This window comes from Triticum urartu, chromosome 3 (genome assembly GCF_003073215.2).
Source record: "Triticum urartu cultivar G1812 chromosome 3, Tu2.1, whole genome shotgun sequence".
Taxonomy (NCBI): domain Eukaryota; kingdom Viridiplantae; phylum Streptophyta; class Magnoliopsida; order Poales; family Poaceae; genus Triticum; species Triticum urartu.
Genome location: NC_053024.1, coordinates 423,883,637 through 423,904,559, shown reverse-complemented (window position 1 = coordinate 423,904,559; position 20,923 = coordinate 423,883,637). Strand labels below are relative to the sequence as shown.

General features: G+C 49.3%; 3 protein-coding genes across 3 annotated transcripts; 1 reads left to right on the top strand and 2 right to left on the bottom strand.

Annotated features, from left to right (window-relative positions):
* Positions 1–4,066: 4,066 nt before the first annotated feature.
* LOC125544193 (kinesin-like protein KIN-8A) lies at positions 4,067–8,042 on the top strand. Its single transcript, XM_048707779.1, has 7 exons — positions 4,067–5,199; positions 5,614–5,890; positions 6,139–6,189; positions 6,355–6,447; positions 6,533–6,895; positions 6,985–7,665; positions 7,789–8,042. Exons 1-7 carry the CDS (start codon positions 4,346–4,348, stop codon positions 7,813–7,815), a joined length of 2,346 nt encoding a protein of 781 aa, XP_048563736.1. The 5' UTR covers positions 4,067–4,345; the 3' UTR covers positions 7,816–8,042.
* A 140-nt stretch (positions 8,043–8,182) lies between these two features.
* LOC125544194 (protein GAMETE EXPRESSED 3) lies at positions 8,183–11,705 on the bottom strand. The gene is made up of 10 exons (XM_048707780.1): positions 11,449–11,705; positions 11,158–11,339; positions 10,720–11,055; positions 10,373–10,619; positions 9,806–10,090; positions 9,625–9,711; positions 9,427–9,459; positions 9,279–9,338; positions 9,045–9,187; positions 8,183–8,965 (listed from the first exon to the last, which is right to left on the bottom strand). Exons 1-10 carry the CDS (start codon positions 11,555–11,557, stop codon positions 8,327–8,329), a joined length of 2,121 nt encoding a protein of 706 aa, XP_048563737.1. The 5' UTR covers positions 11,558–11,705; the 3' UTR covers positions 8,183–8,326.
* Positions 11,706–14,582: 2,877 nt separating this feature from the next.
* LOC125544192 (AAA-ATPase At3g50940-like) lies at positions 14,583–16,418 on the bottom strand. Its single transcript, XM_048707777.1, has 2 exons — positions 15,317–16,418; positions 14,583–15,222 (listed from the first exon to the last, which is right to left on the bottom strand). Exons 1-2 carry the CDS (start codon positions 16,304–16,306, stop codon positions 14,755–14,757), a joined length of 1,458 nt encoding a protein of 485 aa, XP_048563734.1. The 5' UTR covers positions 16,307–16,418; the 3' UTR covers positions 14,583–14,754.
* Positions 16,419–20,923: the final 4,505 nt, after the last annotated feature.

Here is a 20,923-nt window from a genome sequence, read left to right as displayed (position 1 = left end):
GATACCTCCTTACTTTGCTCTCGATAATTCCTTAAGTTTCAATCTGAGAGTTACTTTCCGCCACCTTCCCCGATGTTATCGACCAGATAGTCAACCTTGCAGAGGTCCGTTCTCCTGGAATACCCACCCTTTATTCTTTCCTAAGTACGATGGAGTTCCCGAAGAAAGGATGCCGACTTCATCATGATGACCTGAAGTAGAGAGATGAAGACATCAATGTAATGGGTCGATCTCTTCGAGGAGAGCAACCAAGACCGAGAAGACTCGTTAGAATTTCGTAACCAACACTTTCCCCCTTACTCCACCTCTTAAATCTTGGGACGAGATTTCTTGTAGTGGAGGAGATTTGTAACACCCCCGTTGTACAACTACAGTAATCACACACTAATGGTGCCAGGTCATCGCAATTAATTTGCTAAACCTCACTTTGCTCCAAACCGATTGAATTCAAAATTTAAAACAAAGGCAAAATAATATTTCTTCAAACAGAAAAACAAAAATGTTGTTAATCTCCCATAAATCCCTGATGAAATTTTCATGAAGAAATCAACCCTGGTTGGATTATTAAAATTCCCCTAGAAACTTTATAAGTAATCCGGCAGCAAATAAATTGGCCTTTTCAAAATAAACAATGATTTATTTAACTCCATTTGTCCCCGAACTTTTTGTCCTTGCTCAAACTATTCTCTGGTAATTGTGTGGCGAATTCCATGTGCAACAAAAATGGTTTGAAAGCTTATTTAAATGCAAAACAGTAGCTAGGTAATAATCACTAAAAAGAAATGAAAAAGGACAAGGATGCACTATACCAATGGGCTTCAAGTCAATAGTGTTCGACCCAGCCCACCAGGAGGTTTCCTCCTACCTCCTGTTCACACGAGACGTGCTGGACACGCCCACGGCGTCCATGGCGTCCATGGCCGGATCGGCCACGTGCCGGCCATCGAGCGACGCACTGGCGTCCTACAAGGTCATCCCGACTCCCCTCGAAACCCTAGCACGTCATTCTCCCCTCGCTCCCCCTTCCCCCTCGGTTTTGCTCGCTACTGAGCTCGAGTTCTCCGCGGTCACCATTGCCTTCATCGATGTCATAACCGGAAGCCGTCCAAGCCACACAAGGACGTCCGAGAGCTACGCCGTCCTCTTCTACCTCGACTGCGCTACTGGATCGGGACCAAGGAGCCGTCGAGACGGCGCCTGCTACTCTTCTTCCCTGACTACAACCTCCAAGCGCCATCGTCAATCCGCGCCCCTCGACCGTTCCCGGCCCCGTCGACCCCTCCACGACCTTCCCTGTGAGCCCCTCCTTCGGATCCCTCGCATTTTCCCTTGCTCCCGCCGCTGTAGGCCGCCACCACCGCGTGACATGAACCGCGCCCCTGCGTGCACCGCCGCGCTCGCCTCCCCCTGGCCGTGCCCCACGCCGTCCGGGCGCGCACTAGCTGTGCCCACACACCTTCGCGTTCGCCCACCTGCTACCCTATGCAGCTCACACACGCACTCGCGCGTCCCCTGGCCCGCCCGTCGGCAGCATCGCTGCTGCCGTCCCCACACCCGGAGCTCCGCTCCCGTGCCGCTGGCCGCGCCCTACCTCGTCCGGGCGTGCCCCCGCTGCCCCACGCCCGCGCCCACCCTGCTCAGGCCTCGCTCGCGCGCGCGTGGCCGCTGCCGGCCGCTCGGCCTCCTCCCGCTGCTGCTTTGCTCTGCTGCGCCGCTGCCTCTGCCACCAACCGCGCCCCGCGCCCGTCTCCGCTAGTGCTCCCCGACCATGCTCGCCGCCCCACGCTCCGCCCTCCGCCGGCGCCACCCTCCACCGGTGTCGCCCTCCGCCGGCACCGCCCGCTGCCGGCCGAGCCCGGCCCCGCCTGCTTCTGGCCGTGGCCGTCGGTCCTCCTCCACGAGGCCGTGCGTGCCTCTGGCCACTGGAGGCCGGCTGTGCCTCTGGCCAATGGGCCCAGCCCTTAAAAAAGAGAAAAGTAAAAAATAAAATAAAATAAATAATTAGTTAATTGAATAATTAATTAGTTAATTAACTAAAATAACTAATTAGCTAAACCCGACAGACTATGACATGTGGGTCCCAAGACCCAATTGACCAGTCAAATTTGACTAGTCAACATGTTGACTGGACCCTTTGGCCCCCACCAGTCAGCCTCTGTGGCTAACACATGGCTGAGTACACCTAGTATTTTCTATTTAATTTTGAATTAATAATAATCCCATAAAATGTTTAAAACTTTATAAATTAATATATAATAAACCGTAACTCGGATGAAAAAACTTTGTACATGAAAGTTGTTCAGAACGACGAGACGAATCCGAATACATACCTCGTTCGTCCGCCACACATCCCTAGCATAGCGAACCCGTAACTTTCCCCCTCCGGTTCATCTGTCCGAAAACGCGAAACACCGGGGATACTTTCCCGAATGTTTCCCCCCTTCGCCGGTATCACCTTCTACTGCGTCATGGCATACCTGGCACCGTTACTTGTCATGTCATGCATCGATATGCATCTGTTTGCATTGTATTCATTATCCCCCCTCTTCTCTCTGGTAGACTACGAGACTGACGCCGCTGCTGGTGCCCCGATCGACTATGTTGTTGACGACCCCTCCTTGACAGAGCAACCAGGCAAGCCCCCTCCCCCGCCCCCTTGATCAACCCGATATCGCCTATTCTTCTCTCTACTGCTTGCATTAGAGTAGTGTAGCATGTTACTGTTTTGGGTTAATCCTATTATGTTGCATAGCCTGTCATTGTTGCTACAGTTGTTGATATCTTACCTGCAATTCTAAATGCTTAGTATGAGATGCTAGTATACCATCAGTGGCCCTACATTCTTGTCCGTCTGCCATGCTATACTATTGGGCCGTGATCACTAGGGAGGTGATCACGGGTATATACTATATATCTTATACATGATACATGTGATGACTAAAGACGGGTCGGCTCGTAGTAGGGCCAAGGATTAACACGGAATACAAACCCTAACATAGATATGAAACAACAACCCTAACCCTTGCCCCAACATAACAACACCCATAACCTTAACCCTAACATAGTAACAAGCCTAACCCTAGCACCAACATAAGAACACCCATAAGAATAACCCTAATATACTAACACCCATAATCATAGGAAATTGACAAACAAACATCTCATATCTCCACACAAATCTCTAGATCCATAAAAAATATGGTTTCCCCAAACTAGCAACAAATGAGTAATTTGTTACATTTCTTGGATCAAAACAAAGGGATCGGAGAAGATTACCTTGAGGGAGGGATTGAGTTCGAAATCCACAGATAAATTCTTCAAATTTGGAAGATTTGAAGAAGGATTTGAGAGGAGGAGAGAGGGCAAATCTGGGTTGGGGATGCTTGGCCAGCCAACTAGTAACAGACAGTGCAACGCCTACGGGCTAGGCGCTGCACATTACATGTGTGAAGCCTAGCTCTGAGGTGCTGCACTGCTGGGTGCGGGCCCCGGGGCTGCCACGCTGGACAAACGTGCAACGCCTCAGAGCTAGGCGCTGCACCGTAGGGTGTGGCGCCTCTGTGTCAGGCCCCACTCAAAAATGTCAGCCGAGTGAAAATTTTTTAGAACAGTTTATTTTGTGAAATGATTTCGTCCACATGTTAAAATTGTCAAAATTGCCACCCCTAGTTTTCGCTCGTGGCACCAAATTTCGTTTTACTTTCTCTTGCAAGAAAATGAGCAAGTTTTCGGTTTCGCTGGGCAATCAAAGGCACTATTTTATGGCTGCATTCACATCTTTTGGGAGTTACTCCTATACATCTTTAAATCTCGCTATAATAAACTTGTATACAGAGATAGAGAGGCCGGTCATCATGCCCAAATCGACGCACCATCGAATTGATTGACTCGCTGATAACCTGCGAAACCCGTCGAGTGTTGACCCCACTCTCGACCGTTGGCTGCGAGGGGCACGCCACGCCGCACGCCTATGCCCGACCGTTGCAGCCTCCTCCCTACCCTCCCCGACGTTTCAAACCCGCGGCCCCGCATCCGGTGCCCATCTCCTATCCGACGGCCCTCCCCTTCCCCAGCTCCCCCCTCCCCTTCTCCCCAGCCCCAGTCCCCGCTACTGTTTCGACTTTACAAGACACTGACCACCAACGCCTCTCTCCCTCTCTCCGCCTCTCCCCAGATCAAGAGCCAAGAATCCGGTCAAATTTCGAGATCTTGCTCCGACTTCGGGCCGTTAGTGCATCTCTCTTGCCGGGATTTTGCGAGATTTCCAGCGAGCCGTGCGAGTGGGGGAGCTGCTGGGGTCGTCCATGCTCAGGTCGAGCTTCTGACCAGATCTTGTCGGACGAAGATGCCGGTCTCCACGCGCTCGCAGGCCAGCGCCATCAAGGGCGGCGACCCGGGCGCGCGCCAGTGGAGCTCGTCGGCGGCGCGGGTGCCAATGTCGGCCCCGGGCCGCGACGCCGCGGGGCGCCGGGCGTCGCTCCTCCCCAACACGCACCACGGGCTCAAGGAGAAGATGCGCGCGCTCAACCTCTTCTACGAGCAGCACAAGCAGATGCTCGCCTCCTCGCAGGGCGGCGCCGCCATGCGCCGCAGCCGCACCATCCCGCACGCCAACGTCGGGGAGGACAGGGACGAGAACGCTGGGGAGGAGGAGGAGGGGGAGGGGGCCAGGCGTCACCGCGACGCCTTTGCTCCGCTCCCCGAGGCGGCGGTCCTCAGGGACAGGGAGAACAACATGGGGCCTCCGGAGGCGAGGGCCCCTTCCAAGAACGACAAGGTCGTCGTCTTCTCGCGGCCGCCGGAGCCCAAGGAGAAGGAGAACGTGGCCCTCGCCGCCAACGTCATGTCCTGCCCCGTCAAGAAGGCGGCGCCGGCTCTCCCCGCGCTGCAGGCCAGGAAGCTCTCACTCGGAGGAGGCATCGGCGGCAAGCTCAAGGCTGTAGGGGAGATGGGGGCTGCCAATGCTGACGCAACAGGGAGCCGGATCATGGTCTTCGTCAGGCTGCGGCCCATGTCCAGGAAGGAGAAGGAGGCCGGGTCCAAGACCTGCGTCAAGATCGTCAACAAGAAGGACGTGTACCTCACGGAGTTGGCCTCAGAGAACGACTACCTCCGCCTGAAGCGCGTGCGAGGTCGCCATTTCTGCTTCGACGCTTCCTTCCCCGACTCCACGGCGCAGGCCGAAGTCTATAGCACCTCGTAAGAATCGCACTACCTTCAATCAATTTCTTTACAATGCACATGTTTCAAACAATTATTTCATTATTTGGTTATATTAGAAAGAAACAATATACCAAGATGCAGTTGTTTGTGCTCTTGAATTTGGAAGTGATAAATCTGCGGATGAAGCTGCATACATCTTTTATGACTAGATTCGATAGTAGGAGACACATTTTTATGATAGTTGAGAAAATGGTTACAGAAGTGGTAGTATTTGTGAAATGTTGGGCGAGAGTAATGGTAGGTCTAGGATATTGATTACAGGAGTGAGCTAATTTCTTGAATATTAGGACAAATCAATGGTATAGTATGTACTTGCAATGTTTTCTCAATTGCACTTCTCCACTTCCCTGGCATTTAACATGAGTCCAATCCTCCATTCTTATATTGCAGAACAGCAGATCTTGTCGAAGGTGTTTTGCAAGGGAGGAATGGGACCGTGTTTTGCTATGGAGCAACAGGGGCTGGGAAGACCTACACAATGCTCGGGACCATGAATAACCCTGGCGTAATGGTGCTCGCAATCAAGGATTTGTTCTTGAAGGTGAGGCAGAGGAGCTATGATGGCAACCACTCGATTCAGCTGTCGTACCTCGAGGTCTACAATGAGACAGTGAGGGACTTGCTATCTCCTGGTAGACCCCTCCTTCTGAGAGAAGACAAGCAGCAGGTATTCTAGCCTATAACCATCTTTCAACCAATGAAGCAAGCTTTTGTTGAGAAACTTTACTCTTGGTGATATCAAGTTAGTAGTCCTCCTAGTAGAGTAAAATTAATCAGTTCGAACAGAACGAAAAAGTATATTATGTTGCCAAATGATCCATTCTGTATGTTCTGTACGCATTTTGCAGTATATGTACAATTTATACCCCTTCTTATTATGAATATTCTAACAGATAAGTGTATTGTGCATTCCAGGGAACTGTTGCTGCTGGTCTTACACAATATAGAGCATACTCTACAGATGAAGTAATAAGCTCTTCCTTAGTTACTACTCTCACCGCCCTATAATATAAGAGCGTTTTTGACACTAGCGTGGTGTCAAAAACACTCTTATATTATGGGACAGAGGGAGCATTGCTTTGCAGTTGGCAATGAAAATGATAATAACATTCTTGACATTGTTCATCACAGGTTATGAAATTACTTCAGCAAGGCAACCAGAATAGAACAACTGAACCAACTCGAGTTAATGAGACCTCATCGCGCTCCCATGCAATACTACAGGTGAATGTCAATCATGCACTTTCACTACTACTGAAAAACACGGTCCCACGAACTGCATAAATATAAACTATTGCAAATTTTGCAGGTTGTCGTGGAATATAGATACATGGATGGAACTAGTGTTGTAACACGAGTTGGAAAGCTCTCACTCATTGATCTTGCTGGATCAGAGAGGGCTATAGCAACTGACCAACGCTCACAGAGGTCGCTGGAAGGAGCGAACATAAATCGATCTCTCCTCGCACTCAGCAGTTGCATCAATGCTCTTGTGGAGGGGAAGAGGCATGTGCCATATCGCAATTCCAAGCTGACCCAGCTCCTCAAGGATTCACTTGGGGGATCCTGCAACACTGTCATGATTGCAAACATCAGCCCTTCGAATCTTTCCTTTGGTGAGACACAGAACACTCTTCATTGGGCTGATCGCGCCAAGGAGATAAAAACAAAGGTATGAAAATATGATTTTATGAACTAATATCTTGTAACATTCTACTGAACAGAACTCGTGACAAAATGAATAATCTTGTAATTTTTCAGCCATTGACCGCTGGGAATGAGGAAGTTTTCAAGGCGCCAGATTCTGATACTGATCAGGCCAAGCTAGTACTGGAGCTTCAGAAGGAGAACAGTGAGCTGAGGCAGCAGGTGGTGAAGCAGCAACAGAAGCTGCTGACTGTTCAGGCTCAGTCACTTGCTCCCAACGGCTCGCCACAACAATGTGCTGCCCCCTCACCTCACATTACCACCACGCCATGCTCAACGCAAAGAAAGGTGAAGCGGTCTATTCTAGACGGGAGCTGTTTCAGCACACCAAATTCTAAGAGGCCAGCAGACAATGCAATGGTCCGGGATCTGCAGAGGAAAGTGAAGACCCTGGAGTCCGAGATCGAGAAGATGAAGAAGGAACACTTTCTGCAGCTCAAGCAGAGGGACGAGTTCATCCGCGGTTTGATCAACAGGAAGAACTCAAATGACCCTGAACCAGCAACAGCTGAGAGAAGAGTGATCACAAGGGCAAGCCTACGTAAGGCCGAGAAAGATGCAGGTGAGCTGAAGAGCCCGAGCCACCGGTTCACGTCACCTGTGCCTACGGCTAAGAAGCGTACCTTCTGGGACTTTGGAGGCGAAAGCCCTTCAGTTCTTGCTGGAAATGGGCGGAAGACTCGGAGCCATGTAGCTGCTGAAACTCCAATCAGGGTCCCTTCAATGCTACTTCAGGTATAGTCCTTGAGCTCACATCACTCCCAAGAGTTTATTAGTTCTATAATATGGGCAGCATATAAATTACTCCTACGTTTCTGTTGCTGCCGGGGCCTCACCCTGCATTACACTTTGTTTCAGCCGGGATTCACACGCCAAAGAGCCTAGCAGCACTGGACCTGGACCCTCAGGAGACGAATGAATGCAGAGGATAGACATGTTCATATCTTACTATTTTTTCTGTCAGCTATACTAATTGGAGTTTATCATATTAAATTCAGTTTGCCTGGGCTAACTGAACCAGCATAGAGTTTTATTTATTAGCTTCTATGTCCATTTAAATTATTGAAACTGTACAATATTTGGTCAGGGGAGAGAACATTTATATTTGGTAACTGGAGCAGGTGTTACACATTTTCCATCTGAATGTTGCTCAAATTTGGCAAAACAAAATGACAGTTATATAAAGTTAAGGGCAGTTCTCACTTTTGTTGTTTGTATGCAATCTGAATCAAAATGAATGATGCCCTGCAAGAAGAAGAAACAGAACCAGGTCCATATGCATCTGAGTATAAACTTGCACAAATGAACCACAATAAATAACATCCTAGTTTTCTAGGAACATAATTACCATCGACAATCAAGCAAGATAAATCTTCATCTAATTCGTTGAGTTACATCAGTTTGTTGAGGACAGACTTCGCCTCCTCTTCAGCCACATTCTCTTGGTTGGTGCAACATCGTGCTGCATGGTCTCCATCGGAAATGCTTCCCTCTGCGAAGGTGATTTGCTAGTGCTTTCTCCTTGCACATACAACGGATTCATAAATGCCTGATACGATGATGCGACTTCTACTGGCAATTTGTCTTGAGCTTCCTTGGCAATATCCTCTGAAAGTCCAGCCTCTTCTGCTGACTTGGATCTTGTGTCCAGTTCCATTTCTTCAAATCTACTACCACTGCTGCAGCTCCCACTGTCACTGGAGTAGCTACTGCTTGTTCTATCCTCCGAAGTAGAGCTCTCGCTGAGCGTATTAAAGACCGTAATGCTTTCTCTATGTGCGCCGTGAAATGAGTGACTCTTGTGCTTTCCATTGTAAAGGGGCAATATGGAAGAGCCTTGTCTCAAGCCCAGGACGTCCCTGCCAAGACTGTATGATGTGTACAGCTTCCTCTCAACACCATCCTTGGCTTTCACCATTTCACCCAATTGCTCCAAAGTTTTGTTTGAAGAGGCGCCTTCGACGTCTTCGACCGCCTTCTGCTCTAACTCAGAGATAATCTTGCCTAAGACTCTCCTCTTGCTGTGAAGAGAACGCTGCGTTTCAGAAGGTAGATGTCAGACTCAGACCATAGTTCAGGGAAGTCACCCTAAACTATGTTTCTAGTATACGTACCCTCTTTTCCAGGAACTTTTGCAAGCCATTGTTTTGAAGCTTTTTCTTCCTCCAGAAGATGCAGCAAAACCGCACAATTACCGCTAGTACCACAATGACAACGAGTTGGAAAAAGAACAAAAGAAGGACATGGTTGTGGTCACCTGATGGATGTACATTACTTAGTTGGTAATTATGCATTTCTAACTAAACAACAGCAACAAAAGAAGAAAAATGTCACAACTTGAATGTCACCTGGATCACCATGAACAAACTTTGGTTTTGCTTTTCTGCAAGTCCAAGCAATCTTTTGCCCTTGCAGAACAAAGAGGTGAAGTACTCGGTAAGACAATACAACATTAGGATGGAAAATCAACTAGATACATGAGAAAAGAAAGCATACTTCTCGTGTAGCATTGCACGGTGTTGCCGATTCCTGTGACAAGAAATTTCAGGAGCTCAAAGCTTTGCAAATTAGTTGATATCAGGTACTCCCTCCATCCCAAAATAAGTATTAAATCAGCGACACCTATTTTGGGGCGGAGGGAGTATAACTTTACCAATTACTTAATCGAGGATTCAAGAGCTAAACAAGACTTACTTGCAGAAGATAGAGCAGTGAGAAGAATGGTCTCATCTAGTGTAAAGTAGTCCAGGTCACTACCGGACAACAAATTCGATAATTCTCCTGGTAAGGAAATGAATACCACATAAAAAAATAGCTTTACGCCACCATTTTGGAGGAACAAGAATGACACATTCATATAAAGAACGAAACAAACCAGGATACTTTTCAGTCCAGTAGACCGTTCCAGTTGCTGGAGCCAACAAAGTAAACAAGATGCTTGATGGCTTCATCGCCGATACATAGGTGTAATCACCGATAGTTTGACTTGATTTTGCCTCCATTATGGTCTGGCTGATGTAGACCGAAAACCCTGAGCAGTCCAGGACTGGACTTGAATGGATCACTGAATTAGGTGCTGTTCTTTGAAGAAACTTTCTGATATCACCATCAGGAGAAATTGAATACAAGATCCCATCTAACGAGCCAATTGATATCCAACCTGTTACAACAGTTGAACAAAGTAGCATGAAAGGTGATATATGATACTCCCTCCGTAAACTAATATAAGAGCGTTTAGAATATTAAAGTAGTGATCGAAACGCTCTTATATTAGTTTACAGAGGGAGTACAAATTATCATGCAAATAGATGTTCGGTATACGAATGTTGAAGAGAATGCAGTTAAACAAAACAATTAAAGTCCCATGAGAATTAAACAGCTCCAGATGCGAATGAATTAGCGAAGGAACAAACATGTTTCAAAATCCAGATGGATGATTTACCATTGGAATCCACAGCTGGCAAGATTTTCTCATTACTAAGTGGACCAACACTCAGCTGCCATGAAATGTTTCCTGACAGTACATCAAGCCCCATGACAGTTGACTTTCTCGGAAGGACAATGTATAGGCGGCCATTATTTCCCGGTGCAATTGTCACGACTTTGTCGATCGAGCTCAAGTCTTGGACCCATCTATACTGACGGCTATGAATGTACATGGAATAGAGCTGGCCTTCGGTATTTGATATCTGCAAAGTCATATGAAATTAAAATGGCAGGGTGAAAAAGATGAGAAGACTAAACCATGGGAGTTACAGAAAAACACTGCCCAGTGAAATAAGGCCTTACATAAAGAGTGCCCTCGCATTGATCAACAATTGGAGATGAATTGAAATAGCAGGCTGAGATGTTGTTGCCCTTGCAGCCTAGACGGTAACCGAAGCGATCCACCACAGGCCCGGCACTCCACTGCAGCTTCCCGTCACGCAACGAGAAAGAGAAAAGACCACGGTTCCTAATGGTGATGAAAAGAGATGCATAGCTGCTGCTGGTGGATAGGCCGATGATCTCCTTGGACCTCCCTGGTGGTGAACCGTGACTGAAAAACACTTGTGATGTTGGGGCACTGGTGTGTAAGTTTTGTGGAGTTACTTTTATGACCTTATCTTCTGCCACCACGTATATCTGCACAATCGATTCACCTTATTCTCTGCCACCACGTATGAGTATGAAAGCGTGTTCACAATGCAGTGTTCACAACGCAGCAGCAATGAGAATTGGATTTACCTTGTCCCTCTCGGCAACCAAGCTGATCTCTTGTTTACAGTTGTATCCAAGGGGAATGATCCACGCGAAGGATCCGTTTGGCTCGAAAGCGAGTAGGTTCTTCCCGGAGCAAGCGACGAGGCGGCCGCCGTGGCCGATGAGAGGGGCCGAGAGGGCACGGCCGACACCCGGTGGTATATGGGCTGCAAGCAACGCAAAACTCATCCAGTAAGTCAGGAGGCGCAACCCTGCGTGCGTGGGCAAGGAAACTGCAGACGGTAGTAGAAACCAAAGCAAGGGGATCGGTCGTACGGTTTTCAGCGGCGCTTGCATTGAGCCTCTGAAGCGCCGGCGAGGAGCGCGCGTCGCCGATGAGAGAACACAGGAGCAGGCATAGGCGCGGCAACAACCTCATCGCCATGGCTGCGCGGTTGCGGAGAGGAAGAGTTTTTCGAGCAAGTGGAAGGACGGGGTGGTTACATTCAGAGAGCGGAGTGGAGGCGGCGGTTCTTCCAGCGGCAGCAACTCGCCCTCGGAAGGAAACTGAGCGGGGGCCAGGGATAGGGATGGTCACGACTCGCCCTGGGAAGGAAACTGACAAATGAAGGAATTTCTCGCAATCGTCGTGGACTCGCTGCATCTCAGCGTGTACGTGCCTACTACCGAGCCTTCGTGTCTGCTAGGCCCTTTGCGGCTGGCCAATACATGCCCCCATAAACGTCCGTTTTGAAACTTTATTTATCCGTTCATATATCCACTTTCCATTTTTGCCTTCATATATTCGGTCATTTGCACGTGATTGATAAAGATGAAGAGAAATAAAAAAAAATGAAATAAAGAAAAAAATGTGGTTCGGGTGGGCTCCGTCCTACGTGGCCGACTCATCGGACATGTCCGCGAGCCCTTATATTCTCTCTATATTTGTCCTCAATATAAGGATTTGCGGACAACCCAGACATATAAAGGATTAAGTCAATTTTTTCCTTCTCTTGTCTGGTCATTGATGAGGCATATCCGCGGACTTTTGAAGAGTCTGATTGTAGATGCTTTAATACCCTAATCAATCAGGCCTAATAGTTGTTTTTTTTAGAAACTTCGGGCCTAAAAAAGTTGAGCGGTTAATGTTCCTACTTCCCAACCGAAAGGCGACTTGGTGCGCCCCCCCTCCCCCCACCTTGGGGCCCGGGGCGGCCATGGAGAATGGATCATGGTCGCTCGTCGCCAGCTCCGGAGCTTGACGTTCCATCGTCGCACTGCCGTCACCCCCACTTGCTTCCCGCTTCCTCGCGTAACTGCATCGCAACTTTTTTTAGGCAAACTGCGTTTGCAACTGCGCCTTGGTTTGGGAATGGAACTCAAGCACAAAAAAGACATGCGGCGATCTGGGTTGTGTGGGGTTGTAGGCTCAATTGTGGCCTGGTGGGCTACTGAACTAAACGGCCTATATGTATCGAGGTTTGGAGCAGAAATCCAATTCCACTCTTTGGAGCATATGCTCCAGTGCACTAAACATATATCTTGTATTCACCTAAAAAATGTATTTTACAAATGTCAAAAAAATCTTTAAAAATAGATTGATTCATTGTAACACTCAAATATTACCTGTAAATTTTTAGGCGGAAAACCTAAGCATTTTGGCTTGTGTAAATTTTTTTTTGAACCTCAAATATTATCTCCAAATATGACGCTTAATTTTGGTTTTTCATCGACGAACCATTTCTATCCGTTTTCGCATGAAAATTGTCAAGTATGCTTGTTACACTTAGAACATTTACACAAAAATCAGAGTTTTAAAATTAAATGTACTACTCCCGATTCCATCCAGAAATACTTGCGAGAAAAATGGATAAAAATGAATGTATGTAAAACTAAAATATATTTAGATACATCTATTTCTTCGACAATAATTTCAGACAGAGGAAGTATTTTTTTTACTTACTGTCCATCCGAGAGCAGATGCACCCCAAAGCGCAAACGGCCATCGGTTTGGAGCCCCTGCTCTGTGATTCTTGTTGTTTGCTTTACAACATCACACCTACGAAGCAAATTATGAGGCATACATGACTAGACATGCTTTTATTTTTAACTACTGTTTTCTGGATGATAATCTTTCTAGATTTATTGTTTCACATGTAATAAACAAATCTTTAATCGTGTTGAAATAAAGTGAACCATGAAGACTTTCTCTAAAAAAATGAGGGGTACCTGCTGGATGGGCCTTCCAGCGGCGATGCACTGAGGGGTAGCCTTGTGGTGCACCCTGCCACCGCCATACGTCATGCGTCAGGTATACCCCATGAAAACATGTTTTTTCATCCATTTTGAATTTTTTTCAAGGATTTTTATTTTTCTTGGATTTTTAAAATTTTCAAGGTTTTTTAGGTTTTTAAAATTTTCAGGATTTTTTGTGCTTGCGTTCCATTCCCAAACCTTGATACGTATCGGGCTAGTGAACTGAACGGCCTAAAGGTTTGGATTTTAAATTTTGGGTTTTTTCAAGGTTTTTTAGGTTTCAAGCGAGGTATAGCCGCGCCCGCGGAAATGCGGGCGAAGATAAACTTAATCGGGCCTCCTTTGTACAGCAGGATGAGGAACGGGGGGGAAGAGGAGAGGATTCCTAGCCCTAAAAAAAGAAAAAGGAGAGGATTCCTCAACCAGTAGCCACCGGCCGATGGCGACGACGGCCACGGGGTACGGCTGCTCGGCGGCGCTGTCGTTCCCGGGGAGGGGGAGCCCCTTCGCCGGTCGCTCGCCCCCGTCCCGCGCTTGCCGCACCTCCTCCAATCCCAAGCTCCGGACTCCCGCTCCTAGGTACGCTCCGGACTAGCTTCTCCCTGCGTCGGATTCAGCTCAGCAATGCCTAAGCGGTTGTGTTGCTCTCCTTGCAGCCTGAGGGTTTCATATCGTCGTAGGCGACTGTATGTCTGTGCGTGCTCCGGCGACGTTGATCCGTACGCCTCGGCGGCATCACCGGCGGTGAGAACCCCCCCCCCCCCCCCCCCCCCCGGCCAGGGATGAACTGGTTTCCGTGCTGCCTGCGTGGTTAATGAAAATTGGAGTAGTTAATGATGGTTAGTGATTCTGCAGTTGTGGATTTAACATCAATATGAACTATAGTTAGCTGCTTCAAATATCTAGTACTAGTTAACTAATTACTAGGACTTTGGACCTGAAATACCACATAACACAGGGATATATAACATCATCCATGTGTAACTCACTGGTCACAAGAGGAAGCAGTGTACAATACCTTGCGAACCACTACTCTGAATGATGTATGATGTTCATAATGTACTCCCTCCGGTCCTTTTTACTCTGCATATTAGGTTTGACCGAAGTCAATCTCATCCAACTTTGACCAAGTTTATACAAAAAATTATAGACATTCACATAACAACACCAATATCATTAGACTGCTTATATTGAACAGTATTTCTGCATTGAAATAGCTACCAATACTCATTTCATAACTGGGTTAATATGCATTCAAATGGTATAACTGTTCACAATACCAGATTATCTTATTGTTACCAAAATTGATCTCTTATTATAGCAAAATGATACATTGTTGCCCGAAGTTCCTGGCACTAATTGTACGATATTCGCACTGTATACACATCATTCTTTGCTCCCATCTTGCTGATCTTGATTGTCTGGAACATCACTTTTTGTCATCATCTCTTTCTCTTGTTCTTCCTCCTTTGCTACCTGGTCCACATTTTCCTGTTTGCCAGCGCCATCTTTCTTTCTCTTGAGGAACTGGATAAGACCTTCAAGTGCGACGTCCGTCTCTTCATTCCTCATGAGCACCTCTGCGACCTCTGCTGGAGTCACCATGACCTCCTTGATCAATTCTTCGATCTCCGGGTATGTGGCATGGTGATCTATAGAGTGGTAGTTGGAGGCCAAGATTCGAAACGACTCTGGGCAGCAGTACCCCATGTGAATGTGCATGTCCATCCTGCCAGGGCGCAGAAGCGCAGGATCGAGCCTTTCTTTGTAATTTGTTGTGAAGATAATTATTCTCTCCTCCCCACTTGTTGACCAAAGCCCATCAACGAAGTTGAGTAGCCCGGATAGTGTCACCTGTTGGAGATAGCACATAGGACATCAGAATGGAAAGAAAACTAATAGGAACTCAGCAATGCAAGGGAAGTATCATTCCAAGTGTCTATCTAACCTTGTCCTCTGAAGGGTTGGATTTGGTGCCCTCCTGACCTTCCTCCCGCTGTTGCAGCTCGACAGTGCAGTCGATGTCCTCAATGACAAGAATTGACCGGTTGGTCATCCCGATGAGCAACCTCCGAAGTGTTGAGTTCCAGTTGACCTCAGTGAGCTCAAGATCATATACATCAAATTTGAGGTAATTGGCCATTGCTGCAATCATGCTTGACTTGCCAGTCCCAGGTGGGCCATACAGCAGGTACCCTCGTTTCCACGCCTTGCCGATCTTCTTGTAGTATTCCTTTCTCTTGACAAACCTCTCGAGATCATCCATGACTGACTGCTTGAGCTTGTGATCCATGGCAAGCGTGCTGAAGGTTGATGGGTGGTGGAGATCAATGGCAAACCATGACTCACCTTCGTTCATGTAGATCTTGAGCGTCCTGTTCTGCTCTTTGATTTTCTTGGCCACGGCGAGGATGTGAGGGAGGTAGGAGGTAAGTGCTTTGTCCTTGTGCTTCCTGTGGAAGCTCATCTCGAAGGACCGGACCTCAAGCTTGAAATTGCCGCTGCCGCCACGGCCGTTGGCGTTGCTGCTGCTGGCGCTGGAGTTGTCCCGGCAGACAAGGCGCCACTTGAACTCGGTGCCCTCATGGACATCGGCCATCTCTTCGCCCTCCTCCATGCTGAACATCATGCTCTTGGTCTCGTCGACGCGGCTGACCCGGAGGCGCTGCATGTCGGTGTTGATCCGCGTCGCAAGGTACGCCCGGGCGGCGTCGTAGAGCTGGTTGTTGGCCCACCCCTCGGTCTCCTCTATGATGATGGTGTGCTGGGAGGACATGTGCGAGCGAAGGTAGCCCATGCCGGAGAAGAGCAGGTCACGCACCTCGTACGGCACCAGCTCGTTGACGACGCCCCGCACCAGCATCGCGGACGCCGCGAGGGAGGCCGCCGTGGTGACGGCCTTCTTGTACGACTCCATGGCCTTGTCGTAGGAGGCCATGGCCGGCGGCGGGCTAGGGGCAAAGTCACTCCTCTGCTTTCGCCTCTCACTTTCCTTCAAGACCAAGTAGTGCTGGGAGATTTGAACCTTCCAAGCAGTGATGGTGCTGGTCGGTGTTGAATGGGGGCGTTTAGCTGGCGCGCGGTTTTATAGCTGGCTTGGTTTGCGTGGAAGTGGTTGGATGACGGGTGAGTCAGTCAAGCTAAATAATACTGTAGTATTGGTCTGAGTGGTGCGTTGTCCAGAAAGGAGGCCTTGGCCAAAGTAGAAAAATGGCATCACACTACTTGGTGGGTTTTTTCCTAATGGCACGGCCATGTTCCTTGGGTGGCCGTGCAAAACAAACGCTAGAAATGGCCTCAAAGCCGAACCGACTACCTGCTGGACCCCCACTTTGCGTTTGAGGAGATGGTTGTCTCTTCATGCCTGCTGTTGAGTAGGAGTACTAGTACTAGTATTCCTGTTGATACTAGAATGCGTTGTCGACAAACCAATGATGTAGTATGTGCTTGAGAATCATGAGCATATTTGTTTCCAGGGCCCACGGTAGTGAAAGCACATGCTTTTGTTTTGGTGCTGTCAGGCGCTGTAAAAGAATGCATACACAAACGGGTGAATTTCCTGTTCGTATTTGCTTTTTATTACTGGGCGCTCTGTTCAAATTTGTTGAAGTTGCACCACACGAGGAACACGTATGCACGATTAACATGCTGCCTGACAGGCACAGATGGGATGGTTGCGGGGAAACCCTTGCAAATGCACACGCACAATGACGTTTTTTGATGCTTTTTTGGAGCCTTGTGCAGGGTAAAGCAAGTTTACAACTGTCTGCATAGACTTGACGGCCAATTTTGCGTGATGAATAGTCTGCCACTTGTAGCTGTCGGCAGTTGGCGGCGAGTTTCCATAGGAATTTTCTGCAGCTCTCACAACCGTCTATACTGCGTGTTTCCTTTTGGTCTCGTGTCCCCGTCACGTTTCCATGCCCGGCGTATGCGAGAGTCCGGCTGCTGCTGACTAACAACGGTTGACGCCCGAGTAGCACTGATTTAGGTATCGTGCAGGGGAAGGAAGGGATTTTTGTTCATTTCATTTTCGTGTCTGTTGCCACCCTCAAAAAAGAAAAAGGAAAGGAAGAAAGAGCGTGTGTTGCCACTTGCCAAAGTTTCCCTGCATTGGGGGATGCAAGTAGAGGGATGCATTTGCATTGGGTCACCATGACATGACAGTCTGAAGGGGTAGCTCATAAACTATGATCACTTTTTACACAAATATTGTGATCTTTGGAAGCGAACGAAGTAGGCTGGGCCAGTGGATCGGCCGCATCCCTACGCACTCCATTCTGCAAATCTGCATCACAAAATTCTCTTCTTTTTTTCAACATAATAAATCTACGCGTACAGGAGTCATAATATGGCTATAAAAAAAACTTTCAGTAATAATATGGTTATAAGTGTGAGGAAGGATGGATGGGGTTGCTGGTCAGCGTAAAAAGCACTTTGATCGCGTGCATCTAACTTTTTGATTAAACAGGAGGGACCAGGGGTACTACTTTTGGTCGAGTCGAGTAGGCCGTGTAGAACGATGAGTCATGAGACTTGACGTGTCCTCAGTGCCGTGGTTTGGTTGGGTTGGGAGAGGAAAGCGAGAGATCGGGCGGGGAGCGAAAACATCAGTTCAGTTAGGGCATGTACAATGGTGCTATCTTAGGATTGCCACGTAGGATAAATGATGAGGTGGAGGAGAGAGAACTCGTAAGAAAAGGCTTGTCTTCTCTTATTTAAGATAAAACAAGAGATGATCTCTTAGCACAATTTGTCTCACCATGTTTTAAGGAATTGCTAGTTATTGAAGATAAGGCTAAGATATAACCTATTGTAGACATATTTTTTTGTCATCTCTAAATTACATGCAAGACTTAAGATAAGACTGTCTTATCAACCATTGTACATGCCCTTAGGCTAACTCTACCGTGCGACTCTATTCTGTCTCGTCCCGTCCGTTTGAGGTAAAATGGACAAACGAGACGGCTCAGCGCGCGACGGCGCGTCTTGTCTGTTTTGTGCCCGGGCCGATCCATTTCAAGCGCAAACTTGCGCCGGCTTTGGGTCGCGATGGACACCAAACGGACGCGCGCCTCGTCCGTGCCGGGGCCGCGTGGCAAGCGGCCACCTACCTCCCACCCGCCCACATCAATGCGCATGAACGGGCGGCTCCACTTGTCATCCGCACATCAAAAGGTTGCCATCCTTCTTTAAGTGGGAAGCATGGACGGGTCGTCGTCCACACTGCCCCACGCCACCCCGCGGCCTCCTCGAAACTCGACAGCGCCGAACCTAAACCCTAGCCAAAAACTCGTCGGCCGGCCGCTCGCAGTCATGGGCCTCTGAAACTATGGCCGCAAAGGCAAGCACGACCGCGAGGCTGGTTCCTCGTCGGGACGCCGCCGCGGCTCAGTGAAGGAGGAGCCCGCATCGCCATCGCCACCACATCGGGCCCCCGCACCGCCCGCGTTCTCCGTCGCGCCCACGGCCGTCGGCGAGCGCGACCGACACTACATCGAGGCGGCCGTCTGCCGCCGGTATTGGGATACGAGGACGCCGCTGCCCCGGAGCAACGTCCACCTCCCCAATAACTGGCACATGTCGGCCGATCGCGTGCCGATCCCGCCCGTCCCGCAGAGCGACCGTGCGCGCCGCTAGGAGATCCAGCGCCACCGCCGCCTCCTCTCGGACGACCTCTACTACGACGAGAGGTACGCCCCGACTCGCCATTGTGGGACACTTGGCTCCGCGATGAGCACGACGTGCGGCAGGTGTCGTTCTTCGCCGGCACGTCGACGGGGCGTCGGCGGCCACGTGAGCCCCGAGCGGCTCCCCAGGCGCGCGGGCACGCCGTCGCCATCTCCATCGCCACCCCCACCTCCTCGCATGACGGCGGAGGAGGAGGCCCGGCTCATGGCGCGTGTGCTGAAGGACTCCAAGCACACGCACGACGAGCATCAATGGGCGGACCTCGAGGAGACGATGGCCCTCTCCGCGGCTGGCGACGTCGCCATCCCCGAGCTGGAGATGGCACCAAAGAAGAAGGTGGTGGAGGAGCCGCCGGTGACCGCGTTCCACCCTGACCTGGTGGGCCAGGGGTGGAGCTGGTCGTGCTCCGCTGAGCAGATGGCGGCCGCCCTGGGGGCCGTGAACTGGTGCCCCACGCCGTCGCGGTCGCCGGAGCGGGAGGCCTCGCCTCGGGAGGAGGTGGTGCAGGCAGTGACCACCTTCCAGCCCGCCGCCCCCGTGCACCACGGACCGCCGGCCCACCTGTGGACGTCGCGGGACTACGTTGACATCGTCAGCGACGACGACGACACCTGCGGCCAGTGAAGACAGCGACGGCCACGGCATCGACGGGCGCGGCAGGAGCGCGCGGGAGGCGTTTTTTATTTTGGTTTTATGTTAATCATGAAACTGGGCCGTTTAAGTGGACTGAGAAACTGGGCCGTTTTATAACCGTAACCCTTATATATGTTTTATGTTTTTTTAACTGCGTTTATTTACCTTTTTAGTCATTTCATTTAAGTTTTTTAAAAAATTATTCACATCCACCCCGGACAGTTTTTGGGTGCGACCGCGCGTTGGACGCACCCACGACCCATCGGACAAACGCGGACACGGACGAATCCATCGACGCTCCAAAGGGACAAAGTCCAGCCAAACCAGACGTCCGTCGTTTAGGGTCGCGCGGTGGAGTTGTCCTTAGGCACGGCCTACGACTGAAAGGGGAGGACGTGCGTCGCGTACGTGCTTGGAGGAACAGGCACTTTTCACTTGCCACAGAAATGGTATCTGACGTGCAGTCTGCGCTAGTGCGCCAAGCACGCAACGTATCGTGCAGAGCTTTGCCCAAACAGGTTGTCCCACCCCATCCCATCCAATCGATCGCTGAAAGCGAAGGACCAGGCGCGGTGCCCTCCACGTACGTCCGCCGCTCTCGGAGTCGGAGTGGATGCGTCCAACCAGCCAACCGCGTATCGCTGGATCGCGCCAGCCGTTCTTTACTTGCTTTGTTTTTCTTTTGATGAAACGCTTTGTTTTCCTTTCTGCGGGGAAGAAACGCTTTGTGTTCGGTTTGTTGGTACAACGGAAAGCTTCTTCCACTCCCCGATACCAAAAGAAAGAAGCATTGATCGGAATGGAGGCTGTCACGGGGATTTCGGGGTAGCGCAACAGGATGATTTAGGTATGGGATTTACACCAGAAAATTATACACAGGATTGGGCTAGCCCAATCAGGGTTGTCGCATTCAAGGTTACACAAAGGGGTAATTTCCACAGGTGCATGGCGGAGCCAAACGGTTGTGCGTGGCGCCCTGCCCATCTGAGCAAGCTCATGGCTCACCTGATTTTCTAAGTAACATAAAACTACTATTTTATAGGTTAGGATTTGAAAAAACTATCGGTTTTTATTTTTTCTCAGATAACTACCAAACGGGTGGTTGGCTGTTTCAGAAAACCCAAAACACTCGTTGCTAGCGATTTAACTCATTTTATGACAGGTCGGACCCATCCCTAAACAATCCGTTTGTTTGACTGCTTTGTTTGACCGTTACCTTACATATGAGACC